Source organism: Geotrypetes seraphini, chromosome 9, assembly GCF_902459505.1.
Source record: "Geotrypetes seraphini chromosome 9, aGeoSer1.1, whole genome shotgun sequence".
NCBI classification, from domain to species: domain Eukaryota; kingdom Metazoa; phylum Chordata; class Amphibia; order Gymnophiona; family Dermophiidae; genus Geotrypetes; species Geotrypetes seraphini.
Genome location: NC_047092.1, coordinates 23,592,141 through 23,613,078, shown reverse-complemented (window position 1 = coordinate 23,613,078; position 20,938 = coordinate 23,592,141). Strand labels below are relative to the sequence as shown.

At 46.1% G+C, this 20,938-nt stretch overlaps 1 protein-coding gene and 1 non-coding gene across 2 annotated transcripts in view; both read left to right on the top strand.

The window, feature by feature from the left end:
* LOC117366534 (src substrate cortactin-like) overlaps positions 1–20,572 on the top strand; it is a 49,340-nt gene extending 28,768 nt beyond the window's left edge. Inside the window, exons 12-16 of the mRNA XM_033957976.1 lie at positions 3,978–4,138; positions 5,072–5,191; positions 12,509–12,734; positions 16,492–16,563; positions 19,999–20,572. Coding sequence (XP_033813867.1) covers positions 3,978–4,138; positions 5,072–5,191; positions 12,509–12,734; positions 16,492–16,563; positions 19,999–20,135 — 716 coding nt within the window. The 3' untranslated portion in view covers positions 20,136–20,572. The remainder of the gene's footprint in view (positions 1–3,977; positions 4,139–5,071; positions 5,192–12,508; positions 12,735–16,491; positions 16,564–19,998) is intronic.
* On the top strand, positions 9,628–9,746 carry LOC117367310. Its single transcript, XR_004540733.1, has one exon. It is a non-coding gene; the product is annotated as a 5S ribosomal RNA (ribosomal RNA).
* Positions 20,573–20,938: the final 366 nt, after the last annotated feature.

Below are 20,938 nucleotides of genomic sequence, written 5' to 3'. Positions count from 1 at the left end.
TAGAAGAAGGAGATACTGATGACTCCCATACACTGCCTTTTATTAAAAGATGTCTGATTCATCATATTATACAGGCAGAGACTTCTGATCATCTCACTGTGTTCTTTTCATGTTTGCACTATTCATCTAATACATTGAGTAGTACATTTTGATTGCAATTTCCCCCTCTTAGAGGTATACGTTTTAAACGTCAATTTTGCTCCTCTTTTGCATAAGTTGCTATTGTTATTTAGAATGATTTACCTAGGCAAATGAGGACATAAATTAGATATTGGAGATTTCATAAAATGCTTGAAACATTTTCATATGATAGATTGTAAAGTTAGTATTTTTATCTACAGAATTGTAAGGATATCATTTTATCCAAATAATTTTATCTTCCCGTAGAATTATTATGGCTTCTTTCTTTTTTTTAGTTTAATATTTTTATTGATTTTCAAAACATGTACAAAACATAAAATATATACAACTAATGATCGGTACATTGACAGTGATTCAGTTAGAACTATACAATAGGATTAGAGTGGAGGTGATCATGTGTGAAGTTACTTACATTACATTAGAGATTTCTATTCCGCCATTGCCTTGCGGTTCAAGGCGAATTACAAAAGAATTACAATAAAGGTATTACATGAAGAAGATATCTGGTCATTTCTAGAGGAGATACGGAGTAGATGAGGTTGCTTTGGGGAATCGGGGAGGTATTAGGGAGTGGTATTGGGAAGTAGGAAGGAGCTAGGGGTATTAAGTCGTTTGCAGGAATTTCTTGAAGAGTAGAGTCTTGATTTCTTTTCTGAATGTTTTGTAGTCTGGGGTCATAATTAGTAGATCGGAGATTTAGTTGTCGAGTTTTGCCGTTTGGGTGGCTAGGAGGCCATCATATAGTTTTTTTCCATTTGACTTCTTTGATTGGAGGGTATGTGAATGGAGTGTGGATTTTCCTATATCTTGTTGTTGTAGTTTGGATGAGACGGTTGTTCAGGTAGGTTGGGCTGTCGCCGTTTATGGTTTTAAATAGTAGACAGTAGAATTTGAATAGTATTATTGACGGAATTGGAAGCCAGTGTGAGTTGAGGTATGCCTCTGTGATGTGGTCATGTTTCCTAACAGCAAAAAAAATAACCTGACCAGATATGTCTATTGAATCTGATGACAAACAGATGATAATAGAGAAGTGCAATATGTTAAAAGCATGTATTAAGGCTCTGAATTGAAGCGTATGCAATCAGCAATTATCAGCATTGGTAGAAATCAAATCACAATAAGCTGACCGGGGCTCCCAGATATGAAGAAACTTGTGATAGGAATTAGGGGTTTTTTTTTGCTGTGATTCCTTCATACTGCATAACTGAACAAACCAAGTTTCACCAAGAGGAATAAGAGAGGTTGTTGCGATGTTTTCAATTAGTTAGAATAGTTTTAATGGTGATCCAGATTAGTGATCTTAAGAGCAGTGCTTCTCATGAATTGACCACGCCGAACAAGTAGCCGAGGCCTGTAGTGGTCCGTCTACTACGTTATACCCAGGTGCTCAAGATTATTACGGCTTCTTTCGGATGTAAATCACCTTAAATTAAACAGTATTAGAGCGATTCAGAAATCTTAGATTAGATTAGTTAGAGGAGTTGTGCTGGATTTGTACTGTGGCCCCTAATTCAGATCTATCAAGTTGAAGTCCCCATTGAAGGAGTGTCGTTACCCATGGTTCCGAGGAACATAAGAACATAAGAAGTTGCCACCACTGGGTCAGACCATTGGTCCATCGCTCCCAGCGGTCCGCTCCCACGGTGGCCCGTCAGGTCTATGACCTGTAATGTGGTTCCTGTCCATTTCTGTAACCTACCTCTTCTTTTTATCTGTAACCCTCAATCCCCTTTTCTTTTAGGAACTTGTCTAAACCTTCCTTGAAACCCTGCAATGTGCTCTGGGCTATCACAACCTCCGGAAGCGCGTTCCATGTGTCCACCACCCTCTGGGTAAAAAAGAACCTCCTAGCATTTGTTCTAAACCTGTCCCCTCTCAATTTCTCCAAGTGACCCCTTGTGTTAGTGGTTCCCCACAGTCTGAAAAATCTGTCCCTGTCCACTTTCTCTATGCCCCTCAGGATTTTGAAGGTTTCTATCATGTCTCCACTAAGTCTCCGCTTTTCCAGGGAGAAGAGCCCCAGCATCTTCAACCTGTCAGCATACGAAAAGTTTTCCATACCTTTTATCATTTTAGTTGCTCTCCTCTGGACTCCCTCGAGTACCGCCATGTCCTTCTTGAGGTACGGCGACCAATACTGGACACAGTACTCCAGATGTGGGCGCACCATTGCACGATACATAGACCGGTATATGTAGGATTACCAGACATCCAGATTTTCCCGGACATGTCCTCCTTTTCGAGGGTGTATCCGGGGGTCCAGATGGGCTTTTCCAAAACCCGGCACTTTGTCCGGGTTTTGAAAAGCTTCCTCAAAATCGCATCAGGCAGGAGGGCATGGATACAACAATGTCATTGCATCGTATCCGTGCTTGCGCAGATGCCCTCCTGCCTGACAAGAGCAGGCAGAGGGGGTGGGGCAGGGCTAGGACGGGATTGGGGGAGTGACTGGGGCATAACTGGGCGGGGCTAGAAGGTCTGGATTTTACTAAAGTAAAATCTGGTAACCCTAGGTATATGGATCAAGGGTGAATAATACTGAGTTTATTATCTGTGCCTCAGTCCTGGGCAGAAGACTAAACTAAACTAAACTAAACCTTAAGTTTATATACCGCATCATCTCCACGGATGTTGTGGAGCTCGGCACGGTTTACAAGAACTTAAAATAAAGGAAGAGAAGGGAAAAAAAAAGGTTTACATGAACTTATATATAGAAGAGAAGAGTAAGGGGGGATAGAATTACATTTTAGTGAAAAGCCAGGTTTTCAATTGGAGGGAGCCCAGGTTCCGCAGCGGGGTAGTAAGGTCGTTCCAAAGACCTGTGATTCTGAAGAGAAGGGATTTTCCCAGTTTGCCTGCATAGCAAATACCGTGTAGAGAGGGGAAGGATAATTTATACCTTTGGGTGGGTCTGGTAGAGTCAGGACTCGAGGAGTTATAAGATAGTGGGATTAAGGGAGGAAGGATGCTGTGAATGATCTTAAAAACCAGGCAGGAGCATTTGAAATGGATTCTGGAAATCACTGGGAGCCAGTGAAGTTTGCCTAGGAGTGGGGAGACATGGTCAGACTTGCGTTTTTGCAACGATCATCCTTAAGACTTTCCTGCCAGGCTTGGAGAAAATGAGAAAGATGTGGCGCTGCAGACCTGTTTCTTTATTTTGACCTTTCAAATGTTTTGCAGTTAAATTTCCCATCTCAGACAGTTGCACAGTTGACATGACCTGTGATGTCACAAGGGGGGTCTATACACACTGGGCTTCTGTAGTGTGAGTGGTGTTGTCCCCCAAAAGCAGCTGCAAATTAGCGTCAATTATGAGTTGCTAATTGCCAATTATTAGCACTGACTGGTCATGTTAAACAATTAAGTTGTGCGTACAAATTGACTGTTCAGATCAATTTGCACGTGCAACGAATGACGTTATGCTATATACAGAATTTGGGGGTAATTGGATAGTGCCATGCCGGTCTGAACAAATATTCAGTGGTACTATCCAGACAGTTCCACTGAATATTCATACTCTGTGCTACCAGAGTCATTCATCCATATAATGGCAGAAGTTATATGGATAAGTGGCTTTAAATATTGACCTGCTTGTTTGTAGAACTTGTGATGGGATATGATGACTACGCATGAAAGCCCTCAGCTTGGGTTGGGTTCAGTTTTGTCTTCCAGTACCTCACCATCATTTATTAATTTGTTCTTTCCCATCCCAAAAAGGATGCCCAGTGCAATATCCATTCAAAACCCTAATCACTTTGATTTCTTCTCCTAAGCCTGGAAACTCCCTCTGTGATTGCCAGCTCCTACAACATGTGCTTTCTCTTCCCCAGCATCGAGCAGCGCCAGTAACCTGAAAGCTCGCTTTGAGAACATGGCCAAGTCCTCAGAAGAAGAGAACAGGAAGCGGGCAGAGGAGGAGCGAACACGCCGCCAAGCCCGAGAAAATCGTGAAAGGGAAGAGGCATTAAAGAGACAGCAGCAACAGCAGCAGGTGATGTACAGGAGGCCGAGTCTATAAATCCTTATTCTTAGTCTTCTATTGGTGTATGAAGACAAGGAAAAGTAAGATTTGAAAGGTGTGGAACTCACATACTGACATGATCCTGTTTAAGCTCTCGTTATGAGCTCAGTGGACTTGTGAAACAGACTGCAGCGGAGATTTGAGCCCTGGCCTCTCTCGGGACTTGGACTGGCCACTGTTGAATTGATGTGGGTTAGTATTGTAGTTAAGTACAGAAGAGTTATAGCAATGTAATATAAAATACAACAGACAAAGACCAGCTGGCCAACCAAGTCTGCCCAATTAGTCCCACCTAGGTCTGATCCCAGCTCGCAGTCATACAAGTGTGACTTATCAACGGAAAATCAATCCTTATCCAACTCGGGATTTTCTTCTTCCCATGAGTCTTATACAGTCCTAAATGCATTTCTTTCTTTGTACACTACATCTCACCCATTGTAGACTACCAAAATGCAGCCTGGCCCCGAGCACTCAAATGTGCGATCTACTATCACAACTGGATTCTTCTTCCCACACAGCATTGACCAGTTTGGTATAAAATTAAATTGTCTTTCATTATTTCCTTTCTACCCCAAACAAGGTTTCCATGTTGATTCTCAACTATCATAATCGCAACATTTTACCAACAGGAATTACTGTAGATACTTTTTTAATAAGTGAATGTTGTATAGAGAGACAAATTCCAAAGCTTTTTCCATGGGGGAACCCGCGGGAAAAGCCTCATTGAAAAATTTCCCTCCCCCTCTGCAGGTACATTTACCTATGGTGAGATTAGTTCAAGGGACGGAAAGTGCACGTGGGTTTTTCCTTTTAGCGGTTAAGCTTCAATATGGAGAAATGCAGAAGTGGCAGAGTGATCTTCGGAAGAATCAGATTTTCATCTGTCTTTCATATCCTGTATAGGAGGAGAAAGAAGAGAAGCACCGCGAGGTCCCCACTGATGTCCCAGCTCCAAGGCCGAGAGTAATCATTAGAGAGGAACCGAGGCAGACTCCCACACTGGAGGGAAAAAGTACCAGCCAGGTGAGAAGGTGCTCCAGAAGACAAGCTAGGGACACAGCTTTTTTGTACTAGAACTTCTGCTGCCCATATCTCATGGCAGACCTCATCTGTTCTTTACAGTGAGATATGGGAAGCTTCATCTAATACTTCCTGGATATTTTTCTCTACCCCAGCTAAGGGTTCTTTGATGGGAGAAAATTATTAAAGGCAAAGTAGACATCTATTCAACCAATGGGTAAAACTTTATTCAAAAATGCTTTTATTCCTAGTTGTAGGACTATAGGAAAAACTAGGAATAAAAGCATTTTTGAATAAAGTTTTACCCATTGGTTGAATAGACGTCTAACCTTGCCTTTTATTGGATTGGTTTGGACTTTAAGGCGGGGTATTCTTCTTACCTTTGCTTGCTTGATATTAGATTTACCCAGGTAAAAATCAGGTAGCGCCCTGAGTGGTACTCCAACATAAGTTTACTATAACCAAAAAAATGCAAAATCAGTTTTATGTATAAGAGGGTAATTTTGAACAGGTGGTGAAGGTGCCTGTTTTAAAATGACTTATAGGCACCCACATATCTTTATGAAATACTAGCACAAATCCTGCAGAAATAGAAGCTAGATTGACAAGGGAGGTCATAATGCCGCTTTATAGAGCTTTATAGAGCATTCCCACACTTGGAATACTGTGTCCAACACTGGTCTCCATACCTGAAGAAGGATATAACACTGCTGGAGAAGGTGCAGAGGCGAGCAACGAAGCTAGTAGAAGGTATGGAGAACTTGAGCTACAAGGATCGCCTCAGAAAACTGGGATTCCTTAGCAAAGCAGCAGATGAATCCAGAGACCAATGGGATAGCTCACTTCTACCAGCAGGTGGAGATAGAGAAACTGATTAACAGGTGTACTTATTTGCTGGCACTCCTCCTGTCTCATCAGTATTCTCTATCTCCAAGCAGGTGGAAGTCGCTATTCAACTAGCTCCTGGATTCTGGCTGTGGCTGGAACTTTATTACCTCCTGTTGAGATTTTCTCTTCAGTGAGACTGCCATTCTGTTTCTCCTGTTGAGTTTTTTCTCTTCAGTGAGACAGGGGTGTCCGGCTAATCGGTGCCGGCTTTAGAGGTTACACTTGGGCCCCCCCTTGTCCCTGCCTCACCCTCCCTCCAATGATAGAGGGTCTGCCCTGGTCCCTATTTTTCTTCTTTCCCATTTAAACAAAAAAAAAAAGGGGGCCTACACAGCTGACTTTTTTGCCCTGCTCGTGCTGGGCAGCAGGTGTTGCCGGCGTCTACCGGCACTATCCAGTAGATTGTGAGTATGTGTTTTATTCTACTGGTCTCTGAACTTTGTGGTTGTGTGAGAGCTGTGGGTTTTTGACTATGGCAGTTTTGTTTTGTGGTGGAATATGTTTTTGTATGAGCTTGCTTCAGTGAGGTTGGTGGCCTCTGTATTCCTGCGCATAACTAAGGAGCGCTTCTTTTTCTTACCCTAGCGCTTGTGCTGTGGGGTTGGTAGTTTCTGGGACATTGTTTCTTGATACTGCCACGGCCCGTGGGTAAATGTAACTGTGTGGCTCTCGATATGGCCGCAAATTGTGAGGACGGCTCCGGGTGTGTTTTACATTATCTGAACTGGAGCTGAATCGTTCTATAGCGTGGGTGGTGCGAGCTTGTGCTCCCCTACTGTTGGGAGCCATGCGCCTTTTCCCCTTTCCTCCCCGAGGTGTGTTTTGCATTTTTTATACGCTTCGGCTATGGGCTCCGAGCCGGTGTGAGCGGCAATGTTCTAGGAGCCGGCCTCTTTTGGCGCGAAACGGTCCGAGTTTGGGTCGCCAGCACTGCAATACTCGGGGAGTTATTCTGGGCGGCTGCCTTTCTCAGCGCGGGCCTCGCCGTCTGCTTTGCGGAGCGGTGGGCTGCGGTTTTGGCTATGAGCTCCCGGTCTGTTTTGTACAGCGCTGTTGGGGGAGCCAGCCGGTTTTGATTCTGGCAGGAAAGTGCCCGCGCTTGGGCCCCCAGCGCCGCGGGGTTCATTGACTCATGTCCTACAGCTAACTTAAGCGTGTACCGCGGCTTATTTTTGTGTGAAATCAGCTGTGCCCCGTATTGCAGTGCTCCATTTGCTGTGGTGTTGTCCACATGCTTCTCTTAACAAGAAAAAAAAAAAAAAAAAAATAAGGTTGTTATTGGGGGCTGTTCATTTATATCCCTAGGCACTTCCACATTAAGTTTCTGCCCTGAGTTTGGCTGCCTACGCTTGGTTTTGCTGCCTTAGGGGTTAGCGAACAGCAAGGTGGAGTAGGTGTCAAGGGCGTGCCAGTGTATCATTCGTGTGGTTCATTTCTTCACTCGGGGTTCCGATAACGTGCGGCGGTGTTGGAGGTTTCCTTAGGCCTTCTGCCTGGGTGCTGCGTCCGCCTGCTTGGGCTCTTGACTTGTTTCTGCGGGGTAGTTGCAGGAATTCTGAGTGGAGGGTCTCTCTTGAGGCCTGATGGTTCTTTTCTTCTTGCTGTGGGCCAGCTTGTCTGTGAAAACCTGGTGGCGCAAGGGTTGTGTGCTGGGTTAGTAACAAGGAGCTGAGGTTCAAGCCCCAGCTAAGGAGTAGAGCTGATATGGCTCCAAAAGAAGAGGCGAAGGTTCAAGTCTATTTAAAAAAAAAAAAAAAAAGGCTAGACGGCCTTCCGCTCTAGAAGCATGGTCTAGTGGCGGCTGATCCCTAAGGGCAAGATCCTCTGCTTGCGAGGTCGTAGGGTAGCTGGCACTGTATGCCCAATGAATTCTCCCCTTACGCTCTCTTTTGGAGTGGAAACCTGGTCTGTTTTCGGCCAGGTACAGCTCGTTTCTCTGGAGAGGCGTATGCTGCTTCTGGATTACGCCTGGTGCGCCTTGTCTTTCCTTTGCTTGCGTAAAGCTCAGGCAGGTTGCTGAATGTCCTCATGCTCCCCTTCACATCGCAAGACGGTGTTCTTTTTCCAGGTTGACAGTTTTCTCATGAAGGAGTAGTCGCTTTACTGTCATGTCAGGGAGCTGTGAACTTTTTTCAGGATGCTTGCACCTTTGCATCCTCCTCACGTTTCCAGAGTCTCTCTGTTTTGCGTTTCTCTTTGAAGTGTGGCTGGTCCTCGGGACAGTTCTTGTAGTTCTTAGGGTACCACTTATTAGTGGGTGGCCAAGATGGGGGCTTTGGGCAGGCTGGATTCCATTCGGCTGCATTAGTTTCTCAGGGTTACCCATTTCTGCAGTCAACCTGGGAAGATATTTACATTTTCTCTATGGACTCTGAGTCTGCACTAGGTTGGCCTGCCTCTCTTGGAGCAGCGCTTTCGGTTTGGGGCACATTCCATTTCACCTACCCAAGGGTTCGTTGGCACTGCCAGGCGATTTGTCTGTTTATGCTTGACTGCCTGCTTGATTCGGACGACTTCCAGTCGGGTCTTTTGACTGACACGAAGCGGGTGGTTTCTTTACATGCGCATCTTCATATTCGCAGTGCTCTTTTTTCCTATACTAGTTATAGGTATATCGGGTCGAGGCTGTTATTCTTATAGGAGAGACTTGTATTTCTTTCCAGAGCCTTGAGTGTGGAGTCTCGATCTCAGATTGGCGTTCTTCGCTTACCATGGCTAAGAGTATGGGATTCTGTTCAGGTTCTAGCATCCATATTGCTGACCCCTCTGGGAACCTCAGCTTGCTTTCCCTTCTAACGCTCAGCAGCCGCTTTTATTCCAGTGGTTCTCGGTATCTCTGGGCTCCTATTAGTTGCTAGGCTTCTCCTGCATAGCTTTGTATGATTTAGGGGCTCAGAAAGATTGTCTTTCCAGGGCATGCCTCGGTCTTTCCTGGACTAGCTTATGACCACCGACTATTCCGGCCTGTCGGGTTGGGGGGCTCGGTGGCTTCCATCCTCAGCTTCAGGAGTCTGGTCTTCAGAGGCGACTAAGTTCTGGTTCCTTCTTCTACTCTTGAGCATGGTCAGGCTTCCTTTCTGGAGCTTCAGACCATTCTTCCGGAATGCTGCTGAGGGCCCTTTCAGTCAGTATTATGATGGGGGCGTTTCTCTGCAGCTTGGGCAGTAGGTGATGTACTCAGTTGCCAGGTACAGTGGTTGTTCTACTTCGATGGGTGGACCCTCATCTTTCTATTCGGTTGACCGATCATTTTTCAGGTCAGGAAAAGAGTTTGGTTAGTCTTTCTCTCTGCGAAATCTGAGCATAGCTCATTTATTGGATGTTACTGTGTACAGCACTGCGTACGCTCTAGAAGTGTAGACGTTAGTTATAGTGATATCTTCTACATCCTGGTTATTGGGAATTTTGGCTCAGGTGTTCCACTTTTTTTGTGGTGGAAATAAGATCTCCTGGAACTTGACCTCATGGCCTCGTCTCACAATTCCATGCTTCCTAGCTTCTTAGGCGGGCACAGGAAGTGGGAGTTAAAGGGGGTAACAGTGTGGCTTCTTTCTTACAGCCATACCACCCTGAATGTGCCCGATCCCGTCTGATCTCAGAAGCCAACCAGGATAGGGCCTGTTTAGTACCTGGATGGGTGACCACCTGGGAATACCAGGTGCTGTAGGCTTTAAAAAAAATAAAAAAAATAAAAAAATCCTCTGGTTTCTCTTTTTTCACTGTTTTCCCCTGGCTGATGATAGCTTGGATTTGCCATCTCAAGCTCGCTTTAGGGGCACAGTATTGGTACAATCTCTGGCTTGGCTGCGCCATCCTTGCTATGTGGATCTGTTGAGCCTTTCGACAGCCGGACTAAGAAGTTTCCTTTTATCTCCGACTTTGCTCTCCTTGATTGAGATCAACATGGATATTCATACTACTTTGGTATTACGACCTAGCTTTTGAGCAGTCTTGACTGGCGTGTGACGGTAATGCGAAGCAGGATGTTTCTTCTCTTATCCAGGCGCTACAGACGTCTTCTCCTGTGGCTTCTGCTTCCTTTTGGAGGTGTTTCCTTTCTTGAATACTTCTCAACAGTTGCACCCTTCCTGAGTTCCTTTTTAGCACAGGTATATTGCCGATGGCATAGCGTTCAATTCCCTTCAGCTTCAATTACCATTCTTGGCTTGTTACAGGAACTAGGTATATGGCCCTTCGCTGACTTCTCAGCTTCCTGTAGTTCAGTTCCTAAAGAGAAGGCGGTATATTCATGCACCTCTTAGAAAGCCCGGTTTGGTGTAATTCATTCACGTACTTCTTCTAAGTTACCGATGGCTTCATTTTAGCCTTGTCCTTTGGGGCTCTAAAGAGCTGTGCGGTGGTCCATGGGATTCCTTATGGTCATGGCTTCAGCTTTGCAGTTGCGATGTTGCAGGCCTTGTTCAATGGGGATTCCTATTCCTTCTTTCCGTCATATGGGGTGTCAGTTCGGATGGTACCACTATTTCTTTCTAGGGGGGTGTCATCCTTTCTTTTACATCATGCTCGCTTTTCCTTCCTTCTTCCTGGAAGGAGATAGTGGAAGCAGTACTTTTATTCACTGCATTTTTTGAAACGTATGTAGCGTTCTACGCGAGATCGGTTTCTAACAACTGTTAGTGGTTTATATCTCCTTTTTGGGATTCTTCAAGGAACGCCTCAGGCGTATGGCGGCGTCCGATGCCTACCTCGCTCAATGGTCCAGGAGGACATTCTTTATACTTGCCTGCTGGCAGGGGAGCGGGTGGCGATTGAACTTCATGACCATTCCGCTGGAGCGATGGCTGCTTCTTGGGCTCGGCCCAGAGGGTTTTTGCCTTGGAGGAGATTTGTCTCAAGGCTAACTGGTCTTCCGAGAGTACCTTCTCTCCGCGTCTCTGCATGGATGTGCGGGCACATGCGATAGGGGTTTTTTGATGCTTCGGTCGTTGCGAAGGCGGCGTTTGCTTCCCACCCAAATTAAGGATTGCTTTGCTACATCCCATTGGTCTCTGGATTCATCTGCTGCTTTGCTAAGGAAGGTAAAATTATGTTCTTACCTGTTAATTTTCTTTCCTTTAGAAGCAGCAGATGAATCCAGAGCCCCACCCTTTCTGGTATCTGGTTGTCAGTTTTTCGTGTACAACTTTTAGTGATTGGGTGTTGTTCATGATTGTATTCTGTATCGTTGCTGTTCGCGAGGTGTTCTGGGAAAGAAGTTTTTTACATGCTATACCTACTGATGGTTAAATGTGCTTGGGCAAGGAGCTATACTGATGAGACAGGAGGAGTGCCAGCAAATAAGTACACCTGTTAATCAGTTTCTCTATCTCCACCTGCTGGTAGAAGTGAGCTATCCCATTGGTCTCTGGATTCATCTGCTGCTTCTAAAGGAAAGAAAATTAACAGGTAAGAACATAATTTTACCTTATTCACCCTTGAGAAGAGAAGACTGAGAGGGGATCTGATAGAGACTTTTAAATTGCTAAAAGGAATCGACAAAATGGAGCAAGCTCACTCACCAGCAGGGGGAAAGGATGGAGAGCAAGAAATAGCTTTATTCACATTGGCGAATGTGACCCAGACTCAGACCAGAGGTCATGGCCTGAAGCTGAGAGGGGACACGGCCAGGACAAATGTCAGAAAGTTCTGCTTCACACAGCGAGTGGTGAACGCCTGGAACTCTCTCCCGAAAGAGATGGTGGAGGAAACTACCATTCTAGGATTTAAGGGAAAATTGGACGCACATCTTCTTGCAGGACACATTGAGGGATACGAGTGACTAATGTATGCATCAGGGTACGCCTGGCTGAGCCTCCGCGTGTGCGGATCACCGGACTGGATGGACCCCAGGTCTGATCCGGTGCAGGCATTTCTTATGTTCTTATGACACCACCAGCATTTACATATGCTCAGAAGCAGCGGGAGGAGTTCCAATTATCTGGGATTGACATTGTCGGACAATTGAAATGTCAGATAATAAAGATACTACTTACTGCGTCTTTTCCTTCCCCTCCCCCACCACACACACACTCCACTACATCCTTCCCTCTCTTTCCCCGAACAAAGGCAGGCACCCCTCTCCTGGACCTGCCCTTTCCACTGGGCCCCCACCCCTATCTTATAAGCCCTTGTGATGCAAAGGCATAGTCAGGACAGGAGCGATTCCCAGTCGCTTCTGCTCATACAGGCTGTGCTTCCAGAGCTACAATCCTGCCCATACATGATTCATTAGGATATATCATTTGTGTTTGCTATTAATTTCTTGGTCTCTCTCTTTTATGATTATATTTCAAAAACCTACATTGCTGCATTCCCATAGCAAATGTAAAGTTTACTGGGAGCTGTGATTGACATGAGGTTTAGTGGGGGGAGGTGTTAAAAAGGATTTTTGAAAGGTCTCTCTGATTCATTTGTACTTCCACTGCTTATTAGGAAGAAGCAGATTATGAAGAACCTCCAGAGCTTCCCCCCCGAACGCCAGACCTAGAAATAGACTATGATGGTATACCAGCTGCTCCAATCAGAGAACAACCTCCAGTTTGTGAAAGCAATGAAGATCTGGAGGATGAGGACTATGAAGAAATGATAGATCCCCCAGATGAGGAAGACAATGAAGCAGGTGGTGACTATGAAGAGGTGCCAGACATTGGAAACCCCCGTAAGTATCATTTAGACAGTTAATTGAAACAGTTCAGAGGAAAGCAATGAAAATGGTATGGGGCTTGCATCAACAGACATACGAGAAGAGACTGGAAGACTTGAATATGTATACGTAGGGTTACCAAGTTTACCTTTGGGAAAATCCGGACACATGGCCATGCCCCCAGTACCGCCCACCAGCCCCGCCCCCAGGCAGCATGTGCGGATGCTCCTTCCTGATTTTGTCAGGAAGCTTTTCAAAACCTGGACAAAGTGCTGGGATTTGAAAAGTTGTGCGGATATCCTCAAAAGGAGGACATGTCCGGGAAAATCCGGACTTCTGGTAACCCTATGTGTACTTTAGAGTAGGGTTACCATATTTTTCTCTGGGAAACCCAAGCACATAATCTTGCCCCGTTCTGCCCCCACCCCCACAAAGCCTCCTCTCTTCTTCCAGACGAGCTCCAACTGCATCTGGAGGGTCTGGAGCATGCGTATGTGATGTTATCCGTGCATGCTTAAGAGGCCCTCCAGATGCGGCCAGAGCTCATCGGACAAATGCCAGGTTTTGGAAAATCCATCTGGGAGCCCGGGCAGTCCTCTAAAAAGAGGACATGTCCAGGTTTTCCCAGACGTCTGGTAACCCTATTCTAGAGGGCAGGGGAGATATGAAACAGATGTTTAAATGCTTAAAAGGTATTAATATAGAAACAAATATTTTCCAGCGAAAGGAAAATAGTAAAGCTAGAGGGCATAAACTAGGGTTATCAGATGTCCGGATTTCCCTGGACATGTTCTCCTTTTCGAGGACATGTTCGGGGGTCCAGACAGCCTTTCAAAACCTTGAAAAGCTGCCTCTAAATTGCATTGGGTAGCAGGGGGGCGGGACTGGGGCGTAATGAGGCAGGATGGGTGGAATTGAGCGGGTCTAGGGAGTCCAGATTTTACATAGCAAAATCTGGCAACCCTAGCCTAAACTCAGGTTGCAAAGTGGTAGACTTAGGAGTAATGTTAGAAAATTATTTTACTTGGAGAAGGTGGCGAAGGCCCAGAAAGCTCTCCCAAAGGAGGTGGTGGAGTTGAAAACGGTGATGGAATTAAAGAAAGCGTGGGATGAACGTAGAAAATGAGTGGTATAATACAAACAAAGGCTGATACTGGCCAATCTTGCACAGCCTGTGTCCTGCATGTGGCGATTCGGTTTAGGATGAGCTGGGGAGGGCTTCGACGGAAGCGCCAGTGATTTGGAACGTGAGGACAGTGCTGGGCACGCTTTATGGTCTGGAGTGAGCTTTGACGGCAACTCCGCTTGTGGGAACCTAAAGACAGTACTGGGCAGACTACTATGGTCTATGGCCCAGAAATATTTAAAACAAGTGTTTAAGCCCGTTACATTAATGGGTGCTAGAGTAGATGTGTGTTTCTGTCTTTCTTTCTTTCTGTCCCTCTCTCTCCTTGGCCGCTTTCTACACTCAGGCCCAACAATTGTCCCTTTCTATTCCCTCCCTACTTCCTTCCTATGTCCTTAGTGCTCTCAGTGCCTCCTTCCTATGTCCTTAGTGCCCCTTCCCATGTCCTTAGTGCCCTTAGTGCTTTGACACGCAGCTCCTGATTGGTGAGGCCTGCCTTTGTCCAGGAAGAGGCGGTCGGAGCATACCGCGAGTGGTTTCCTTCACTCGCCAGCGCTCTGGCTGCTCTCTCCTGCCTGGTCATTCACAGTCGGAAAATACCACGAATGACTGGGACCGCGAATCGTCGCCCGCAAATGGCCGGGGGAGCACTGAATGTGGTAACCCTAATTGACACAGGATAACACGAGCACCATTGTAAAAGCAATTGAAATATTGATGAATTTTATATATAAATCACTTTCTTAAGATAAAAACTGTAACCGTATATGGAATGAACACATGATAAGAACATAAGAACAGCCTTACTGGGTCAGACCAATGGTCTGTCTAGCCCAGCAGCCCATCTTCACAGAGGCCAATCCAAGTCCTGGCAAAAACCCAAATAGTCAGAAGGAAAACACACGGATCACTTCACAATATATCCAACCCTCTACTTCAACCTCCTAGTTTATTTACCACTTGAGAGAGTTTGTTTATAAACCGGGGTGCTGTATGAGTGTTATATTACATTGAGTCATTTATAAATTGTGACACCAGTGTGTAGAAAAAGGTGTCAGGTCAAAAGCGCGCTGGGACAAAGGCGTGCCCAGACAATTGAGCGCAACGCGGAGGCACGCGCCGCTCAAAATTACTGTTTTTAGGGCTCCGACGGGGGGGGGGCGTGGGGGGGAACTTTACTTAATAGACATCACGCCGCGTTGTGGGGGGTGTGGGGGGATGTAACCCCCCACATTTTACTGAAAACTTCACTTTTTCCATGTTTTTATGGAAAAAGTTAAATTTACAGTAAAATGTGGAGGGTTACAACCCCCCAAACCCCCCATAACGCCGGCGCGATGTCTATTAAGTAAAGTGTGGGGGGTTCCCCAACAAAACCCCCCGTCGGAGCCCCTAAAAACAGTACTTTTGAGCGGCGCACACCTCCACGCTGCGTTCAATTGTCTGGGTGCGCCTTTGTCTTTCGCGCCGTTGTCTATGAACTGTAGAAAAATCTTCTTTAAAAAATTTTTATTAGCCATAATACTCCCTTTTTTGATGATGAAAAACCCAAATAGTAGAAGCATTCCATACTACCCTGTCTGTCTCAACAGCAGACTATTGAATTTTCCTCCGGGAACTTATCCAAACCATTTTTAAAACCAGCTACATTAACTGATGCACACTAAAGCTCTCTGAGCATTTTTATTTTTTTTTTAATTGTCTTTATTAGCAATTGCAAAGGGAACAACAACCAGGGTCAAAACAAGCAGAAAACATAACAGGTAGAGAAAACAATACTAGAAAACCAGAACAGCAGATGGGCACAATACAGAAACCCAATGGCCGGATGCCCAACGCAATTGACCTTCTTGAAGTACAAAACCCCCAATCAACCACACACAAACCCCAAGCACTCGGCTTCAAACCACAACAATCAGATAGCATACACTCCACAGTCATACCCCCAGACAACCAAACACCCAAATGCACACACACACACTCGCACAAGTGCCGCCACCCGGTGACACGGACCCTTTGCCTTGATTTTTCTTTTTGGTGGGGCTGTTGCTCTCGCTCTCTGAGCATTCTATGCAGATTTTTATGTGCACTATTCCTGCGCTAAGTGGCCTTACCACCATCAGCAGTGGCGTAATAAGTGGGGCGGACCGCCCCGGACACCGTCATGGTGGGGGCACCGGCACCTCTCTGCCCCGCCCTCCCCACACCACACTCGCACCCTTCCTCCCCATATCTCTTTAAAATCTTCAACTCAAGCAACTACTCTAGCCTGCAGCTGGAAATAACTTCTGGGTTGCGGGACCAGGAAGTAACATCAGAGGGAAAACCAACGCCAACGCGAGCAGCAGGCTGGAGAACCTGCTCACGCTGGCGAAGATTTAAAGAGGTCCAGGGGCGGGAAGGGAGGGCGCGAGTGTGGCGTGAGGGTGCAAAAGGAGTGTGTGTGTGTGTGGGAGGGGGGATTGGCAAGGAAGGAGCAAGGGGCAGAGAGGAGGGCGCAGGGGAGTGCCGCCGCCCCGGGCACCTCCCACCCTTGCTACGCCACTGCCCAGAGGTAGATTTTGAGAATCGGTCTATTGGTGTCTGGTTTTTCACTGGTTCTCTGCTTCCCATGTGATGTGCTTCTGAACCTTCTTTTTGTTGTAGAACCAAAGCCAAACTTGTATGAAGCTGGTGCTGGTGGAGTTTCTGCTGTGGCTCTGTACGATTATCAGGGAGGTACGTGTATGAAAGTCATGTCTGGGCAAGAATTAACTTGTTTGGAGGAAAGGGGGGGGATTAAATAGTTTATACTTCAAGGAGTTGTACAACAGCGTGCTTGAAACATGTGTAATTGTGTTCTGGGGTAGAGTTTGGGCTGAGGCACAGAAGGGCTGATTCTAAAGTTAATTGGCAAAATACCCTCAACAGCCTCAGTAATTGCTTAAAAAAAATGTAATTGGGCGATATGCGCCTATTTGATTCTATAAAAAATAGGCACCTATTACAATGCGCTTAGTGGCGCCTTACGCCTAGGTGAGTGTTTCTGTGGGCAGATTGTGAGTTAGGCGCCGCTAAGCGTGATTCTCCCAAAAACTTAGGTGCCTGAAATGTAGGCCTTTAAAACTCTCGCCTACATTTCAGGCGTCTTAAGATTTTACATAGGCGCCGCGTATAGAATCAGCTCCAGCGCACATACATTCCTTATAAAATACATGCAGACAGTCCTGGCTCGATATTCAGTCAGGGTCCAAATTTCAGCTGTCCTAAAGTCACCCACTTAGCTTATGCAGGCCTCAGCTGAATATTACCAGGGCCTGTCTAAGACCCGGTTTCCCACCAGTACTGCCCCTGACCAGTCCACTTTTATGGGGGCCAGTTATATTCAATATTCATCAGTACTGCCTGGTATATTGGCAGCTGAGCAGCCGTGGACGATTTAAGTGAGCCAGAGTCTCTCTGGTCCACTTAAATCATTCTGTAAATCAGCCCCTGGGTGCATAACAGACTTACACCCTTTTTCTATAAACAGCAAATCTAGATTCTCTCGTGCGCAAAGTTGCCAAGTTTATTTCATAGTTGATATACCTTTTATCATGGAATAGCTAAACGGTTTACAATATGTATCGAATAAAATATACACATTAAAATAAAACAATAGCAATTCAAATTAAATGTAGGGAGGGTATACAGTGGTGCCTCACACAACGAACTTAATCCGTTCCAGGAGCAAGTTTGTTATGTGAAACGTTCGTTGTGTGAAACGCGTTTTCCCATAAGAATACATTTAAAACAAAATAATTCGTTCTGCAGCCCTGTTTTCCCATAAGAATACATGTAAAAGAAAATAATTCGTTCTGCAGCCCTACATTTCCCTCCCTCCACCTCACCTTATATGCAGAGTCTGCCAGCCCTCTCCCTCACCCAGCCGCACGCTTCCAAACCTGTCTGGCTCTTACGTCGGGTTGAGAACCTTTGCTCTAGGAGAAGCGATCCTTGTTAAAGAGCCCCGAACCTGCTACCAAAGGTTAAACCGGAGGCGGAAGGGTTAAACAATTCTCATTTTAGCTCTTGAGCCTGACTAACATCAGCTGTTCCCTGCAGAGACGGTACAGAGGGTTTTACTTTATCGAGCGGGGAGGGACGGGGGAGAGGTGGGGCTGCCCAGGTAGAGAGAGAGAGACCAGCATCAAGACGCATTTACCGTGGCCTGGGACGCCAGTTCCCACCGGAGGCCCAAAAGTTTTCTGTTTGGTGAAGGCGGCCGGGGACGGGAGAGATGTGCGGAGCTGGAGGTGCGGGGCGGCTACTGCTGCTGCTGTGCGGACTCTTCCAGGCCTGGCAGCGGATAGGTAAGCGCAGAACCGGGCGCAAGTCCTCGCGGGCCACCTCTGGGGGAGAGGGTTTGCGGAGTGGGCCTCGAGACTTGGGCGGGGGAGGGGGGGGGCTTGTTTTGTGCTCTCTTTCTCAGGCGGGTAAATGCACCTTTGTGCTCTTCAGGTTGGGGAGGGGGAAGGACTGAGGGCGAGTTGGGTGGAAGGAGGGAACTGAAGACAAGACTTTTTTCCGGCTTGTCTGTTCGCCTGGGAAAAGGCTTCCAGGAGCGCACAGTTTCGGCTTAATCCCGCGCCATGTGCGTGTAAAGGGTGGGAGGGAGGGGAATGTCCTGTCCTGTCCCCAGGCGGCGGGGGGGGGGAGGTTTAAAAATATGCGGTGGCGGCGGGGGGAGGTTTAAAATATGTAGCGCCACTGAACGATGCAGCTCGGGCGACTTCGTTGTGTGAAACGAAGTCCGTTGTACGAATCAAGACAAGAAGTTCGTTGTGCGCAGCGTTCGCTGTGCGAGGCGTCCGTTATGCGAGGCACCACTGTACTTGGACTCACAGGACTCATTATACATGAGGAAAAGGACAAGAGGGAGTAAATAATACATCGGGATAAACATAGGCAGCGGAACACTATTTTGTTTGGAGGGGCCCAAGGGCTGGGCCCAGCAGAATCCTGCGACACAGCCTCTCACTAGCTCCTGACACCCCCCCCCCCCCACCCCCCCACACACCTCCTCCAGGGGCTGAACTTTAAAATCTTCGGGCAGTCGCTGAGCAGTGTCAACGAGCAGGCCTGCCCCCGGAAATAGAATGAAGAGTTCTGGGGCAGGCCTGCTTGTTGATGCTATGCGGTGGCTGCCCAAAGATTTTAAAGTATAGCCCTTGGTGCCATCGTGATGGGGGCGCCGATACCTTTCCACACTTTCCATGCCATGCTTACGCCCGCCCCGTACCTACTTAAATCTTCACCGGTGTGAGCAAATTCTCTGGCCTGCTGCTCATGCCAGCCTAACTCTCCTCTGAAATCACTTCCGGGTTATGGATGTGACATCAGAGGGAAGCCAATGCTGGCGTGAGCAGCAGGCCGGAGAAGGTACAGGGGGAAGGGAGGGTGCAAGTGTGGCATGGGGGAGGGGAGGAAGGAGTGAGAGGGCACCTCCGTCCCTCCCTACATCACTGATTAGCCCATAACTACAAGGGGTGTGTGCACATGGGCAGGGCATGGATAGGCCTCCCATTTCCAGGCAGTTCAGGGAACACTTAGGCGGGCAAATAAAAAAAGCAACAGAAGGAGAAACCCCCTATGTAACAAAACCAAAGAACTCACAGAAATAGGGGTGGAACAAAAACTTTCCTATACGTGAGTGTAGAATATAAAACACATTTTATAAGCAAAGCACAGACAGATAAAAAGATCCAACACGGGATCATCTTTTGGCAGATATATTGTTATGTCAAGAGATGTCAAAAAGCAGAGTCTGCATCTGATAGTACCCACAGTGTGCTAAAGAGAAAGGCAAGAAAACCAAACTGTCAGTCTCACAGCCAGTGAACACTTATACCTGCCATTGACCATTGTAACTGTTTGTGCGTAACTTACGTATTCCAGTATTCTATAACAGTATCTTGGTATACAGATGCCATTACAGAACTGGTGCTCAGAATCAGTGTGCCTACCTCAAGGAAACGTGTGCTTACCAAACAGCATGTGTAAATATGAGTCCATGTGGGTCATTTTCCAAGAGAAAGCATGCACTTAGTTTCCCTTTGAAAATTAGTGCAATTTATCTGCCTATTTGCAGAACAGGTTGGGCAGCCTTTTATCCTCTTGGTTTTTCTTTTGCAGAGGGTGATGATGAAATTTCCTTTGATCCAAAAGACCTCATTACAAACATCGAGATGGTGGATGAAGGCTGGTGGCGTGGATGGTGCAACGGCAGAGTCGGCCTCTTTCCTGCTAATTATGTTCAGCTCATGGAGTGAGAGCACTTCCGCATCTGTGGACAATAACAACTGCTGCCTTCAAAATAAACAGTATACGCAGAGTAAATATAATTAGTTATCTCTATGCACGGTACACCTTGAGAATCTGAACTGGAATCCGCTCTACACTTCTCCCAAAGAGAAATCTCCATCTAGAATAAGGCTTCACTGCTTCTTCTTAACTCCCTTTTAACTAACCATTGTCATTGAGCGCGACCAATTTCCCTTGCCACTTGCACTCTTTGAGCTCGATTCAATAAAGGGCGGTAATGTTAGGCGCCAAAAACACTTGGCGCTAAGCTTGTATTCTGTAATTACACAACTGAGTGCCAAATCTGTTATACTGTTAAGTCCAAAGTAATGTGGCCAACCTTAGGTATGCTTACTATTAACTATTATCACAGCTCTTTATATACAAATTAAATTAAATTAGTATTAGTGAAGTGTTCAGACCAATACCCATATATTCTGTGATCTCACTGAACTGGGGTACATTTGGGACCATCATAACACTTCTATTGTCCCTTTGCCAGCCTCCATCATCTATATAACGAGTAAAACTCTTTAGATTTCTTTATATATATTAGTGAATAGATATTTTTTTAAAATTTCACACTTATCTTGATGGTTGTTCCAATAGGCTTGGCTTTATTTCTCTGTAACTTCCAGCTGGAAGTTACAGAGCACTTTACCTCACTGCAGCTGGAAGTTACAGAGAAATAAAGCCAAGCCTATTGGAACAACCATCAAGATAAGTGTGAAATTTTAAAAAAAATATCTATTCACTAATATATATAAAGAAA